This window comes from Salvelinus alpinus, chromosome 25, assembly GCF_045679555.1.
Source record: "Salvelinus alpinus chromosome 25, SLU_Salpinus.1, whole genome shotgun sequence".
Taxonomy (NCBI): Eukaryota; Metazoa; Chordata; class Actinopteri; order Salmoniformes; family Salmonidae; genus Salvelinus; species Salvelinus alpinus.
This window is the reverse complement of record NC_092110.1, coordinates 19,091,636-19,106,434: the sequence shown is the minus strand read 5'-3', so window position 1 is coordinate 19,106,434 and position 14,799 is coordinate 19,091,636. Positions and strand designations below refer to the sequence as shown.

Sequence of the window (14,799 nt, the reverse complement as noted above, 5' to 3'; positions counted from 1 at the left end):
GACGCAGGCCTCCTAATTGTCCCTAGAATTTCTAAGCAAACAGCGGGAGGCAGGGCTTTCTCCTATAGATCTCAATTTTTATGGAACGGTCTGCCTACCCATGTGAGAGACGCAGACTCGGTCTCAACCTTTAAGTCTTTACTGAAGACTTATCTCTTCAGTAGGTCATATGATTGAGTGTAGTCTGGCCCAGGAGTGTGAAGGTGAACGGAAAGGCTCTGGAGCAACGAACCGCCCTTGCTGTCTCTGCCTGGCCGGTTCCCCTCTCTCCACTGGGATTCTCTGCCTCTAACCCTATTACAGGGGCTGAGTCACTGGCTTAATGGTGCTCTTTCATGCCGTCCCTGGGAGGGGTGCGTCACTTGAGTGGGTTGAGTTACTGACGTGATCTTCCTGTCTGGGTTGGCGCCCCCCCTTGGTTTGTGCTGTGGTGGAGATCTTTGTGGGCTATACTCGGCCTTGTCTCAGGATTGTAAGTTGGTGGTTGAAGTTATCCCTCTAGTGGTGTGGGGGCTGTGCTTTGGCAAAGTGGGTGGGGTTATATCCTTCCTGTTTGGCCCTGTCCGGGGGTTTCTTCTGATGGGGCCACAGTGTCTCCTGACCCCTCCTGTCTCAGCCTCCAGTATTTATGCTGCAGTAGTTTATGTGTCGGGGGGCTAGGGTCAGTTGGTTATACCTGGAGTACTTCTCCTATCTTATCCAGTGTCCTGTGTGAATTTAAGTATGCTGTCTCTAATTCTCTCGTTCTCTCTTTCTTTCTCTCTCTCGGAGAACCTGAGCCCTAGGACCATACGTCACGGCAAACCGGGCATGATGACTCCTTGCTGTCCCCAGTCCGCCTGGCCTTGCTGCTATTCCAGTTTCAGCTGTTCTGCCTGCGGTTATGGAACCCTGACCTGTCCCAGACCTGCTGTTTTCAACTCTTAATGATCGGCTATGAAAAGCCAACTGATATTTATTTCTGATTATTATTTGACCATGCTTGGCATTTATGAACATTTTGAAAATCTTGGCTCTCTCTATTTCTCTCTCTCTTTCTCTCTCTCGGAGGACCTGAGCCCTAGGACCATACGTCAGGACTACCGGGCATGATGACTCCTTGCTGTCCCCAGTCCACCTGGCCTTGCTGCTATTCCAGTTTCAACTGTTCTGCCTGCGGTTATGGAACCGCCACCTGTCCCAGACCTGCTATTTTCAACTCTTAATGATCGGCTATGAAAAGCCAACTGAAAATTATTCATGATTATTATTTGACCATGCTTGTCACTTATGAACATTTTGAACATCTTGGCATAGTTCTGTTATAATCTCCACCCGGCACAGCCAGAAGAGGACTGGCCACCCCTCATAGCCTGGTTCCTCTCTAGGTTTCTTCCTAGGTTTTGGCCTTTCTAGGGAGTTTTTCCTAGCCACCGTGCTTCTACACCTGCATTGCTTGCTGTTTGGGGTTTTAGGCTGGGTTTCTGTACAGCACTTCGAGATATTAGCTGATGTACGAAGGGCTATATAAAATAAACTTGATTTGATTTGATTTGAAAGCACCGCCAGCATTCAAAAGTGACCAAAACATCAGCCAGGAAGCATAGGAACTGAGAAGTGGTCTGTGGTCACCACCTGCAGAACCACTCCTTTACTGGGGGTGTCTTGCTAATTGCCTATAATTTCCACCTGTTGTCTATTCCATTTGCACAACAGCATGTGAAATGTATTGTCAATCAGTGTTGCTTCCTAAGTGGACAGTTTGATTTCACAGAAGTGTGATTGACTTGGAGTTACATTGTGTTGTTTAAGTGTTCCCTTTATTTTTTTGAGCAGTGTATATATTATATACAGTGGGGAGAACAAGTATTTGATACACTGCCGATTTTGCAGGTTTTCCTACTTACAAAGCATGTAGAGGTCTGTAATTTTTATCATAGGTACACTTCAACTTTGAAGGACGAAATCTAAAACAAAAATCCAGAAAATCACATTGTATGATTTTTAAGTAATTAATTTGCATTTTATTACATGACATAAGTATTTGATCACCTACCAACCAGTAAGAATTCCGGCTCTCACAGACCTGTTAGTTTTTCTTTAAGAAGCCCTCCTGTTCTCCACTCATTACCTGTATTAACTGCACCTGTTTGAACTCGTTACCTGTATAAAAGACACCTGTCCACACACTCAATCAAACAGACTCCAACCTCTCCACAATGGCCAAGACCAGAGAGCTGTGTAAGGACATCAGGGATAAAATTGTAGACCTGCACAAGGCTGGGATGGGCTACAGGACAATAGGCAAGCAGCTTGGTGAGAAGGCAACAACTGTTGGCGCAATTATTAGAAAATGGAAGAAGTTCAAGATGACGGTCAATCACCCTCGGTCTGGAGCTCCATGCAAGATCTCACCTCGTGGGGCATCAATGATCATGAGGAAGGTGAGGGATCAGCCCAGAACTACACAGCAGGACCTGGTCAATGACCTGAAGAGAGCTGGGACCACAGTCTCAAAGAAAACCATTAGTAACACACTACGCCATCATGGATTAAAATCCTGCAGCGCATGCAAGGTCCCCCTGCTCAAGCCAGCGCATGTCCAGGCCCGTCTGAAGTTTGCCAATGACCATCTGGATGATCCAGAGGAGGAATAGGAGAAGGTCGTGTGGTCTGATGAGACAAAAATAGAGCTTTTTGGTCTAAACTCCACTCGCCGTGTTTGGAGGAAGAAGGATGATGAGTACAACCCCAAGAACCCATCCCAACCGTGAAGCATGGAGGTGGAAACATCATTCTTTGGGGATGCTTTTCTGCAAAGGGGTCAGGACGAATGCACCGTATTGAGGGGAGGATGGATGGGGCCATGTATCGCAAGATCTTGGCCAACAACCTCCTTCCCTCAGTAAGAGCATTGAAGATGGGTCGTGGCTGGGTCTTCCAGCATGACAACGAAACGAAACACACAGCCAGGGCAACTAAGGAGTGGCTCCGTAAGAAGCATCTCAAGGTCCTGGAGTGGTCTAGCCAGTCTCCAGACCTGAACCCAATAGAAAATCTTTGGAGGGAGCTGAAAGTCCGTATTGCCCAGCGACAGCCCCGAAACCTGAAGGATCTGGGGAAGGTCTGTATGGAGGAGTGGGCCAAAATCCCTGCTGCAGTGTGTGCAAACATGGTCAAGAACTACAGGAAACGTATGAGCTCTGTAATTGCAAACAAAGGTTTCTGTACCAAATATTAAGTTCTGCTTTTCTGATGTATCAAATACTTATGTCATGCAATAAAATGCAAATTAATTATTTAAAAATCACACAATGTGATTTTCTGGATTTTTGTTTTAGATTCCGTCTCTCACAGTTGAAGTGTACCTATGATAAAAATTACAGACCTCTACATGCTTTGTAAGTAGGAAAACCTGCAAAATCGGCAGTGTATCAAATACTTGTTCTCCCCACTGTATGTATATTTTTACATTGTTTGCAATTGTATGTGACACACATAATGCCAAAATAACATGCAAAACAGGCCACCCCACAAAATTATAAAATAAAAATAAGATGTTCTGTTAAGACTCCATGGTTAACTGGAACTTGTCCCTACTCGTTTAGCACCCAGTCACAGTGCCATAACCGGTCACTGTCAGCAGATGTTTGAAAACTAGAAATATGACTAATGCACATTGCAGTCCTAATAAATCAGACCTCAAACAATGGATCAGTACTGTTCCACCTTATGGATTCAGTTGACTCTGACTCACACTGTGTGATGTTGATTTTCTTTCTACCTTTCATCTTTTTCTTGATTCTAGTACACTGTGTATAGCATCTGTATTTGAAAAGGGTCGGTCATATCTATGCGTGTGTGTCTGTCCATCTGTCTGTCCATCCAGACACAAAGAGGTGGTGAAGCTGCTGAGAAAGACTGGAGCTCATTTCTCCAGGGATGAGTTGGAGGATGCCGGCTCAGAGCTGTGCAGGTGAGAAACACACAGCGCTTTCTCTCACATGTATTGCCCAAGACTGATCCTGCATAGTTTGTGCAGGTACGACCAGTTGTCCTAGTTGTCTTGCCATAAACACTCGGAATGCTCCCTGACCACATAGCTTCAGACCTCTGCAGCATCCAAACATCACCACCACCACAGAACCCTGAATTGCTCCGTTTAACTGATCTCTTTTTAAAAAGTGAATATTTTGTCTGTTACTGGAGCAAGGCCTTTCTCTGGAAGCAAACAAGCACACACAGTCCTATTCAGAATCAAATAGTGTGTTTATTCTAAGATTATGCTATAAAACCTGATGTTATTACTGTAGATATTGGATTGCTTGTTTAGTCCCTTTATCATGAAACCTCTTGAATGTCAACCCTCCCAATGAATTATCTGGTACTGTGTTGCAGTCTGGCAGCCAGTGCTGACATTGAGGGCCTGGAGATGTGGCACCTGGCCGGGGGAGACCTGGACACGCCAGGCTACGACGGGCAGACGCCGATGGAGGTGGTGAGTGTTTGGGACTGGGAGCCTCTCTCCAACTTACAAACATGGATTGTAAAGGTAACACAGACTAGTTATGTAACATGGATAGTATAGGTAACACAGACTAGTTATGTAACATGAAAAGTAAAGGATTGTATACTAACTGACTATCGCCCCACAGCACTCACTTTTGTCATCATGAAGTGCTTTGAGAGGTCAGTTAAGGATCATATCACCTCTACCTTACCTGACACCATAGACCCACTTCAATTTGCTTACCGCCCCAATAGATCCACAGACGATGCAATCGCCATTACCCTGCACCCTGCCCTGTCCCATCTGGACAAGAGAAATACCTATGTAAGAATGCTGTTCATTGACTATAGCTCAGCATTCAACACCATAGTACCCTCCAAGCTCATCATTAAGCTCGGGGCCCTGGGTCTGAACCCCGCCCTGTGCAACTGGATCCTGGACTTCCTGACGGGCAGCATCCAGGTGGTGAAGGTAGGAAACAACACCAACATTTCGCTGATCCACAACACAGGGGCCCCACAAGCGTGCTTGCTCAGCCCCCGCCTGTACTCCCTGTTTACCCACGACTGGGTGGCCACGCACGCCTCCAACTCAATCATCAAGTTTGCAGACGACACAACAGTAGTAGGCCTGACTACTAACAATGACGAGACAGCCTAGAGGGAGGAGTTGAGTGCCCTGGTAATATGGTCCCAGGAAAATAACTTCTCCCACAATGTTGACAAAACAAAGGAGCTGATCATGGACTTCAGGAAACATCAGAGTGGAGCAGGTGGAAAGCTTCAAATTCCTTGGCGTACACATCACTGACGATCTGAAATGGTCCACCCACAGGCAGTGTGGTGAAGAAGGCGCAACAGCGCCTCTTCAACCTCAGGAGGCTAAAGAAATTTGGCTTGGCACCTAAAACCCTCACAACCTTTTACAGATGCACAATTGAGAGCATCCTGTTGGACTGTATCACCACCTGGTACGGCAACTGCACTGCCCGCAACCGCAGGGCTCTCCAGAGGGTGGTGCGGTCTGCCCAACGCATTACCGTTAACTACCTGACCTCCAGGACACCTACAGCACCCGATATCACAGGAAGGCCAAACAGATCATCAAGGACAACAACCACCCGAGCCAGTGTCTGTTCATCCAGAAGTTGAGGTCAGTACAGGTGCATCAAAGCTGGGCCCGTGAGACTGAAAAACAGCTTCAATCTCAAGGCCATCAGACTGTTAAATAGCCATCACAAGGCGGCTTCCACCCGGTTACGTAACCCTGCACCTTAGAGGCTGCTGCCCTATATACATAGACTTGAAATCACTGGCCACTTTAATAATGAAACACTAGTCACTAATGATGTTTACATATTTTTGCTTTACTCATCTCATATGTATATACTGTATTCTATTCGACTGTATTTTAGTCTGCCACTCTGACATTCCATTCTTTTACTTTTAGATGTGTGTATTGTTGTGAATGGTTAGATATTACTGCGCTGTTGGAGCTAAAAACACGAGCATTTCACTACAACTGCTAAACATGTGTATGTGACCAATAAAATGTGATTTGATGAAGGTAACCCAGACTAGTTATGTAAGATGGATCATTAGGTTTTCTCTCTTAGGCTAAGGCTGTGGGGAATGAAGTTGTGATTGACTTCTTACACCAGGTCAGCCAGTACCACGCCCAGGTAAGAGATGGACTATGATCTAGCTTTACGGTTCTCCTCTGTGCTCCTCCAACAGCGTTCATCTCTGCCTCAATTAAGAGAGCTTAGCTCCCCGACTTGAGCTCACTGAAATCAAACGAAGTGAATTTGTCAGTTTATATTGTTTGACGAACCTAAACCAGTTCAGCACACTGTATTATCCGCTTTCAACTATCTTCAACAATTTCCTATTTATTAAAAACCTCCTAGTCACTACTGTTTTTCCTCATCAGTCAGATGAAAGTAATGAGGTAATCCATCTTCGGTCATTTTACTTTTCAACATGAGAATGAGTCTCATCTCATCCCTGTATTAACAGATTTGACCAAGTTTAGCAATATATTTACTACAACTAAAACATTATTACGATCCATGATTGTGAATGAATGGTGTGGCATGAAGCATCCAAGAGGTAGCCTATAAATTAGATTTGACATATAGGTTTGTAAAACCATGTAGGTTACAGAATAGGGACGTAGTTTCAACTTTGCCATGTGGTCCAATAACATGTTTTTTTGCTTACTTCCAGCCTCTGTTTAAAGATGATGCTGAGGTAAGTCTAGAATGGCCACAGCTAGCTCTATGGATTCTCCTGTGCGTGGTGGTCGTACCTGTCTCCTCTCATCGTATGGTGATGTGTTGCATCTGAGTATGACCTACATGAGTATCACTCGTTGTAGCCTGGCTTGAACAGGTGTTTTCAAATTGGCTGCCTGGTTCAGTTCGATTAGACAGTGACACAAACCTTTGCAGTGTGGTAGTCTGCCTGGCTTTTGTGCTTTGTTCCTGTGATGGCCTCTAAGCTGTGTTGTCTGGTATGATGACTGCCTCGTGAGATGTTTACTCTGAGATGCATTGTTGATTAGTAGCAGAGATTGCAAAGAAAACCTTCATTTGATGTCATCACTGCTGCTCTTTGTATTGAACAGCACTGCTTGAAATGTACCTCTTAACCGTATTCCCCTTGTGTGTTTCAGAATGAAGAATACATTGAGTTCTCAGTCTGTCCAAAAGAATCCTGAAGACCAAGATCCTCAACTCTTTTACCTCTCCATCCATCCCCATCACTCTCCCTCTCCATTTCACTCTCTTACACTGGACATTTGCACAAGCTTGCAGATTTTATTTTGATTCATTCAAACCATTTTACAATTGATATATTTGCGATAATCTCATGTACTGTTGCTTAACTGTAGTTGTAAAAGCACTAGTAGCACAACATTGGATATCAAGTAATATGGATGCACTGTGCCAAGAACGGGCAGCACTATATCTGTTTGTTTTGTATGTCCACAGTATATGATGCATGTGGAGCAATTCACTCTGTTTGCAGTAAGAGTATTATCAGTGATCATTGGAAGCACAGGGTAGAATGCTGTACCTTATACTAGGCACTTGATGGGTAGAATGCTGTGCCTTTAGATGTACTTTATGAAATGCTTAGTATAGGGTGCAATTTATTCTAAACTGAAATCCTTGTGAAATCCTTCTAAACTGAAATCATGGTCTGATGACACAAAAATAGAACCGTTTGGCCATAATAAACATCGTTATGTTTGGAGGAAAAAGGGGGAGGCTTGCAATCCGAAGAACACCATCCCAACCGTGAAGCACGCGGGTGGCAGCATCATGTTGTGGAGGTGCTTTGCTTTAGGAGGGACTGGTGCACTTCACAAAATAGATGGCATCATGAGGATGGAAAATGATGTGGATATATTGAAGCAACATCTCAAGACATCAGTCAGGAAGTTAAAGCTTGGTTGCAAATGGGTCTTCCAAATGGACAATGACCCCAAGCATACTTCCAAAGTTGTGGCAAAATGGCTTAAGGACAACAAAGTCAAGGTATTGGAGTGGCAATCTTAAACTGACCTAAAACAGGGAATTTTTACTAGGATTAAATGTCAGGAATTGTGAAAAACTGAGTTTAAATGTATTTGGCTAAGGTGTATGTAAACTTCCAACTTCAACTGTGTATATATATATATAATTTTTCTTTTTTAGGGTGGGGGCTTGCCTGTTTTGCGTGTTATTTTGGCTTTAATGTGTCACATATCAATTTGCATTTGGTACCTTGGGTCGAGTGTTAGCACCAACACACGAAACCCCTGTTTCTCGACCGTGTAATTTGGGGCCATGTCTTTGCAGATGTAAGTTGTCATGGCAGCTGTTATCTCCTTCCATCTTCGTGATTCTTTGCCATATGGTGTGCCGTGGGAAAAAGCCTCGAGGGTTTGTTTTGAGCACTTGACTGTACTTTTTTGGGTCTCATCTGTAGACTCTCCGTACTGTTTCACATGATTCTTGCGTAGGTGGTAAAAGAGGTTAGTGGTGTTTGAGCCTTTTGGCGGGACCGGCCTGCTGCATATTTAGCAGAGGATGGTTTTCTGGCCCGTGTCAGACTTTTCATACCCAAACCACGTCCATGCGACCAAAGTAGCCCCTCTTTTAGGTACGAGCTCTGTGTCTCCGTGCTCTGTGTCACGTTCACTCTCCTCCATGTTTGTTTGTGTTTCAAATTTTCTTCTACACGAACGCAAAGCGTCGTCCAATTGACGAAAAATATTGCCATCGAGAGTGTGATTTGTGACACAACGAAATAAACGATAGAGCATAATGAAACATGATATACACTGCTCAAAAAAATAAAGGGAACACTTAAACAACACAATGTAACTCCAAGTCAATCACACTTCTGTGAAATCAAACTGTCCACTTAGGAAGCAACACTGATTGACAATAAATTTCACATGCTGTTGTGCAAATGGAATAGACAAAAGGTGGAAATTATAGCCAATTAGCAAGACACCCCCAATAAAGGTGTGGTTCTGCAGGTGGTGACCACAGACCACTTCTCAGTTCCTATGCTTCCTGGCTGATGTTTTGGTCACTTTTGAATGCTGGCGGTGCTTTCACTCTAGTGGTAGCATGAGACGGAGTCTACAACCCACACAAGTGGCTCAGGTAGTGCAGCTCATCCAGGATGGCACATCAATGCGAGCTGTGGCAAGAAGGTTTGCTGTGTCTGTCAGCGTAGTGTCCAGAGCATGGAGGCGCTACCAGGAGACAGGCCAGTACATCAGGAGACGTGGAGGAGGCCGTAGGAGGGCAACAACCCAGCAGCAGGACCGCTACCTCCGCCTTTGTGCAAGGAGGAGCAGGAGGAGCACTGCCAGAGCCCTGCAAAATGACCTCCAGCAGGCCACAAATGTGCATGTGTCTGCTCAAACGGTCAGAAACAGACTCCATGAGGGTGGTATGAGGGCCCGACGTCCACAGGTGGGGGTTGTGCTTACAGCCCAACACCGTGCAGGACGTTTGGCATTTGCCAGAGAACACCAAGATTGGCAAATTCGCCACTGGCGCCCTGTGCTCTTCACAGATGAAAGCAGGTTCACACGCACATGTGACAGAGTCTGGAGACGCTGTGGAGAACGTTCTGCTGCCTGCAACATCCTCCAACATGACCGGTTTGGCGGTGGGTCAGTCATGGTGTGGGGTGGCATTTCTTTGGGGGGCCGCACAGCCCTCCATGTGCTCGCCAGAGGTAGCCTGACTGCCATTAGGTACCGAGATGAGATGCTCAGACCCCTTGTGAGACCATATGCTGGTGCGGTTGGGCCTGGGTTCCTCCTAATGCAAGACAATGCTAGACCTCATGTGGCTGGAGTGTGTCAGCAGTTCCTGCAAGAGGAAGGCATTGATGCTATGGACTGGCCCGCCCGTTCCCCAGACCTGAATCCAATTGAGCACATCTGGGACATCATGTCTCGCTCCATCCACCAACGCCACGTTGCACCACAGACTGTCCAGGAGTTGGCGGATGCTTTAGTCCAGGTCTGGGAGGAGATCCCTCAGGAGACCATCCGCCACCTCATCAGGAGCATGCCCAGGCGTTGTAGGGAGGTCATACAGGCACGTGGAGGCCACACACACTACTGAGCCTCATTTTGACTTGTTCTAAGGACATTACATCAAAGTTGGATCAGCCTGTAGTGTGGTTTTCCACTTTAATTTTGAGTGTGACTCCAAATCCAGACCTCCATGGGTTGATACATTTGATTTCCATTGATAATTTTTGTGTGATTTTGTTGCCAGCACATTCAACTATGTAAAGAAAAAAGTATTTAATAAGAATATTTCATTCATTCAGATCTAGGATGTGTTATTTTAGTGTTCCCTTTATTTTTTTGAGCAGTGTATATCGTCATATCGCCCAGCCCTACAAGTGATAGGCTAATATTGTCACCCATCAGACTATTCTTGATTTAATCTTGTCTTTACATTTACTAAATAATATATATGTGACATTTGTTTTGATTTAGAATTGACCATTATCATGCACTTGTATCGAAACGAGCAGTTGAAAAAATACGTCGTCTTTACATACTTGCCAGCCAGGTAGGCTATACTCTTGTTGTAAATATAAGCAATGTGCTTAATATTAGTAAACTTGAGAAAAATATAGTAGGCCTAGCCTATATAAAGCTGATGGGATTCTCGTCTTTTTATTTAGCAGCTATCACTCTGTTTTCTTGCGCAATTGCATAGCCTATAGAAATGTTGCGCAACATGAGCTCATGGGCTCTCATGAAGTGTTTGATTCGATTTTCAAATACATTTGGATTGATGTCAGAGTGATTAGAGGGACAATCAAGTCCTGAGTACCAGGGAGCTAGCAAGTTTGGTAGGCTACTAATGACCAGCAGCAGCTTCAGAGCTTGGAGAAGCCTATGGTATGGTTGAAAAATTACAATATTGTTAATGCGTCAAATAGCTTTGAGTACGCTCTCATCTGTTTCTGTGGGACTAAGTTGGGTCTCTGGGGCTTGAACTGACAATTTATTTATGGCTTGGTGATAACCTACATTCCATAGACATTGTTTCTAATCATCCTTGCATCTGGGAAACTAAGCCGGGTTGGGGGTAAAACAAGATGAACCCAAGGTGGCTTATGATGCCCCGATCTGCATGGGAGAGGTGTAATCAGCCATGACTAAGTATTTTTAGGCTTACTATATAAGACCTCTGTTTTTTCATTATCGTAAAGGCTATCGGTCCAACACTCGAGTGTGGGGTCGACAGCGTCATCATTGCAATAATTAATCAATATTAAATAAAGATGATTGTTTTGAAGAAATGACTCTCTCTCTCTCACTTGATTAGAATATTCCATGACAACAGTAATGTTGAATTTGACTGCCTTCATGACTCGTGACCGCTGGTGTGGCGGTAATACTGTCACCGTAACAGCCCTAGCTGTGGCTATAACTCCCCATACCAACACACCTTATAGAGCTGCATTTGTCCTCTGGTTGGTTGTAGAGGTAATACATAAAGTCCTTCTCCTCTGTAGATACTGGAGTCATGAGAGGCTGTGGGGTAATGACTCCGATTATAACGTCCCAGTTCCCACTTCATGTGAAGTCTTTTATTTCTCTACTCACAGCCACACGCTGTTCATGGATGTGTGAACTCAGCCTCTGAGACTAAAAGGCCGGTCTTTGAAGTGGCTCATTGTTTTGCTAAACAATCCTCATCTCTTTATTTTCGAGGAGAGAGGGGTGGAGGGGAGAAAATAAGCGAGTGGCGTAGTTAAGTTAAGTCCCAATTGACCTTCGCCATGCATTGAAAGTGTTCCTGTATGGCTCGCCCCACAATTCCCATCACTGTTAAATATAGGCCCTCAGACATTTTGTTGTTGTCGCTTCTGCGTGAGTTTGCCCCAGGGTTTCTTCTCCTTTGTTGTTGTGTTGGAGGGATGGTCTCATGCTTAGCTTGGATTACAAACCCTCCAGCCTCCTCTGAATCCCCTCAACACCTAATGTCTTATGGGAACAGGGAGATACGGGACGGGGAAAAACTTTTGGGAGGAATTGAACTTCTGTTCTTCTGTATGTGTGGTCTAGTCTCTGTGTGGGATGGCCTAAATCATATCAGATCTCTACTGTATATATTTAAGTATCAGGTAAGTCCCCCCTCCCCCAACAGACACAATATCCCACCTGCCAGTCCTCAATGGGAACTGAGTTCTCCCCTCTGTTACCTGTGTGGTCTTCTCCAGGTGTAGAGGGGTTGGGATGAGTGCTGCCCCTTCCTTCTCCCATTATGCACATGTTGATTGCTAAATTGGGCCCTAATTCTAAGATGGTAAAGAACTCTTATTGTCCTTGCCTCATGGAATCAATTTCTCCAGCTGCAGGAGAAAGGGCTCCATTGTCCTGTTGGGCCTGTGCTGCCCACCTGGAGGCTCTGGACTGGATGTGGTCGTGGATGGTTGGCTTTCACAGATTTCCTTTGGTGGAAGAGGGCCAGGTGATGTGTGGTGGAAAGATTGCTGTACTGGGTTGTTGGTGCTCCTGGCATCAGAGCTACAGAGTTTTGCTGTACTTGTTATGCGAGAGTAGAGGTTGTTTATCTGAGGTGTTTCCCCTGTCATGACTGTCCTGTAAGGATCAGAATGGGTCAGATCAGGTTGTTGGTGGATGACAGTAGCCAGGCCCTCTCTCACCCACAGAGGGGGGGGGGGGTCTGCTGGGTGGATGACAGTTCACAACCTGTTGTAAATTACAGGAGAAGAGGACTCCCTTTTCCCAACCAGTATTAACCGAAGGAATGACTTTGTTAACAGACAGTCTTCTCGCCGAAACTCTAACAGTTTCTAAAGCGAATACTGGAACATTTTTTCTAACATAAGAATGTGGGGAATGGTCAGAGATGATCTATAGAAAATGTATGTCATATTGTTTTTTATTTTGTGATGTCATTAAAAAGATTATAAAGGAAATACTGTAACTTGGAAAGTATATCCCTTTTATCTGTCAAGTTTCCATCCTTAACATTGTATATGGGATATGAAAAATGAAAGTATTTTTGTTGATAGGAATGTGATTTTAGAAGCCATAAGAGAATCTATCGCTTATGAGCTGTGCATAGTATGTAGCTATGCCCTTGTGTGAGGTCAGAGAGCTTGTCAGCATGATGGAACCGCCCTTTGAATTAACTGTAAAAAATGATGGGTAACGAATTAACATGAGACCAGGAAAGACGGGGAGTTGCAGCCCACATCTAAAGTGGTTTAAACTCTGAATCTCAAAGACCAGTGAAGCTTGGTCCGGTCTCTACACATTGGAAATGGTTGGAACTTTGAACCTCAACACGAGGGGAAGGAAATAAACTCACCTCTCAGACCAGAACATCACCAGACTGCAGCTGTGCGAGTAAAGTGGTTCAAACTCTATCAACACGAGGTGGCGAGAGGAGAAAACTCCCCTCTCGGACAATCACTGGTACAGCTGATTAGCTGTCGAGTAAAATATCTAAGTGGGACCATCCTACTGAACTACTCTTCTCAAATCACCGTAGTACGCTACTCTCATCACCAATGGGAACCGTCGACACGGCTAGCTAACCACTACCGGGGAGCATCTTCCAGAGTAAACAACAGTAGAAGATGGGAAATGTGAGACCCCTTTCGTACAATCAGAGCCATACAAGCGTGTTGCTGAAAGGCCAACAACCCTCCTAAGGAGGGCTGGTTCCGACAGAGATAAACGGCGAACGAAGGCATTCAAATGTAAATCCATAAATGATTTCTTACTTCAAACGGGCGGCGGTTCGTATGCAAAGTATATGATTACTGTGAGAATAGTTTAAAAAATGTATCAACGATAAGTCTCTCTCCCCCTCTTAATTTTCTGTGTAACAAGCCGCCATATGTTGTCAGTCCGCTAGGGACCTTTTTCTCATGTTTAAAGTGTATGTTATCCTGTTTTATCATTTAGTTAGCTAGTAAATAAATAATTTAACCAATTTGTGTACTACTGAATCATGAGTAAGGCTGGGGTTTTGCAGATCCAAGAAGGTTATGAATATTCAGAATGATATAAGAGGTAATGATTGTCATGATGTGACTTATTAATCTGATGACAGTTTTATTTATTTTATCAACAATATTTAATTGTTACTCAATTTAAATGAATCGTCATTTGGGGCACCACGGGAAAAGTTGTTTAACTTCTTATGGCTGAAGGGGCAGTATTGAGTAGCTTGGATGAAAGGTGCCCATATCAAACGGCCTGCTCCTCAGTCATAGTTGCTAATATTTGCATATTATTATTAGTATTGGATAGAAAACACTCTAAAGTTTCTAAAGCTGTTTGAATTATGTATGTGAGATTAACAGAACTCATATTGGCAGGCAAAATGGCTGTGATTATTGTTGTTTTGTGGTGACCTAACATAATCGTTTGAAGTTAACTTCTTATGGCTGCAGTCCCGTTAACGGGACTGATATGACAACAGCCAGTCGAAGTGCAGGGTGCCAAATTCAAAACAACAGAAATCTCATAATTAAAATTCCTCAGACATACATGTGTCTTATACCATTTTAAGGGTAATCTTGTTGTTAATCCCACCAAAGTGTCTGATTTCAAATATGCTTTTCCGTGAAAGCACTACAAACGATTATGTTAGGTCACACCAAACCACAATAAGCACAGCCATTTTTCCAGCGAAAGATAGCAGTCACAAAAAGCTGAAATATAGCTAAAATTAATCACTAACCTTTGATGATCTTCATCAGATGACACTCATAGGACTTCATGTTACA

The 14,799-nt window shown here is 44.3% G+C and overlaps 1 protein-coding gene across 12 annotated transcripts in view; it reads left to right on the top strand.

Moving 5' to 3' along the window:
- Positions 1-14,799, top strand: part of LOC139553549 (60 kDa lysophospholipase-like) — a 103,617-nt gene that overhangs the window by 41,649 nt on the left and 47,169 nt on the right. For 3 of the 12 annotated variants that reach the window (XM_071366002.1, XM_071365998.1, XM_071366003.1), the window contains 5 exons: positions 3,869-3,955; positions 4,378-4,477; positions 6,105-6,170; positions 6,718-6,741; positions 7,166-11,328. The exons of 1 other annotated variant lie outside the window; for it this stretch is intronic. In XM_071366002.1, coding sequence (XP_071222103.1) covers positions 3,869-3,955; positions 4,378-4,477; positions 6,105-6,170; positions 6,718-6,741; positions 7,166-7,210 — 322 coding nt within the window. In that variant the 3' untranslated portion in view covers positions 7,211-11,328. Of the gene's footprint in view, positions 1-3,868; positions 3,956-4,377; positions 6,171-6,717; positions 6,742-7,165; positions 11,329-14,799 lie in introns of those variants that run through there. 8 more of the 12 variants (XR_011670674.1, XR_011670676.1, XR_011670675.1 and 5 more) reach the window with 8 other exon arrangements.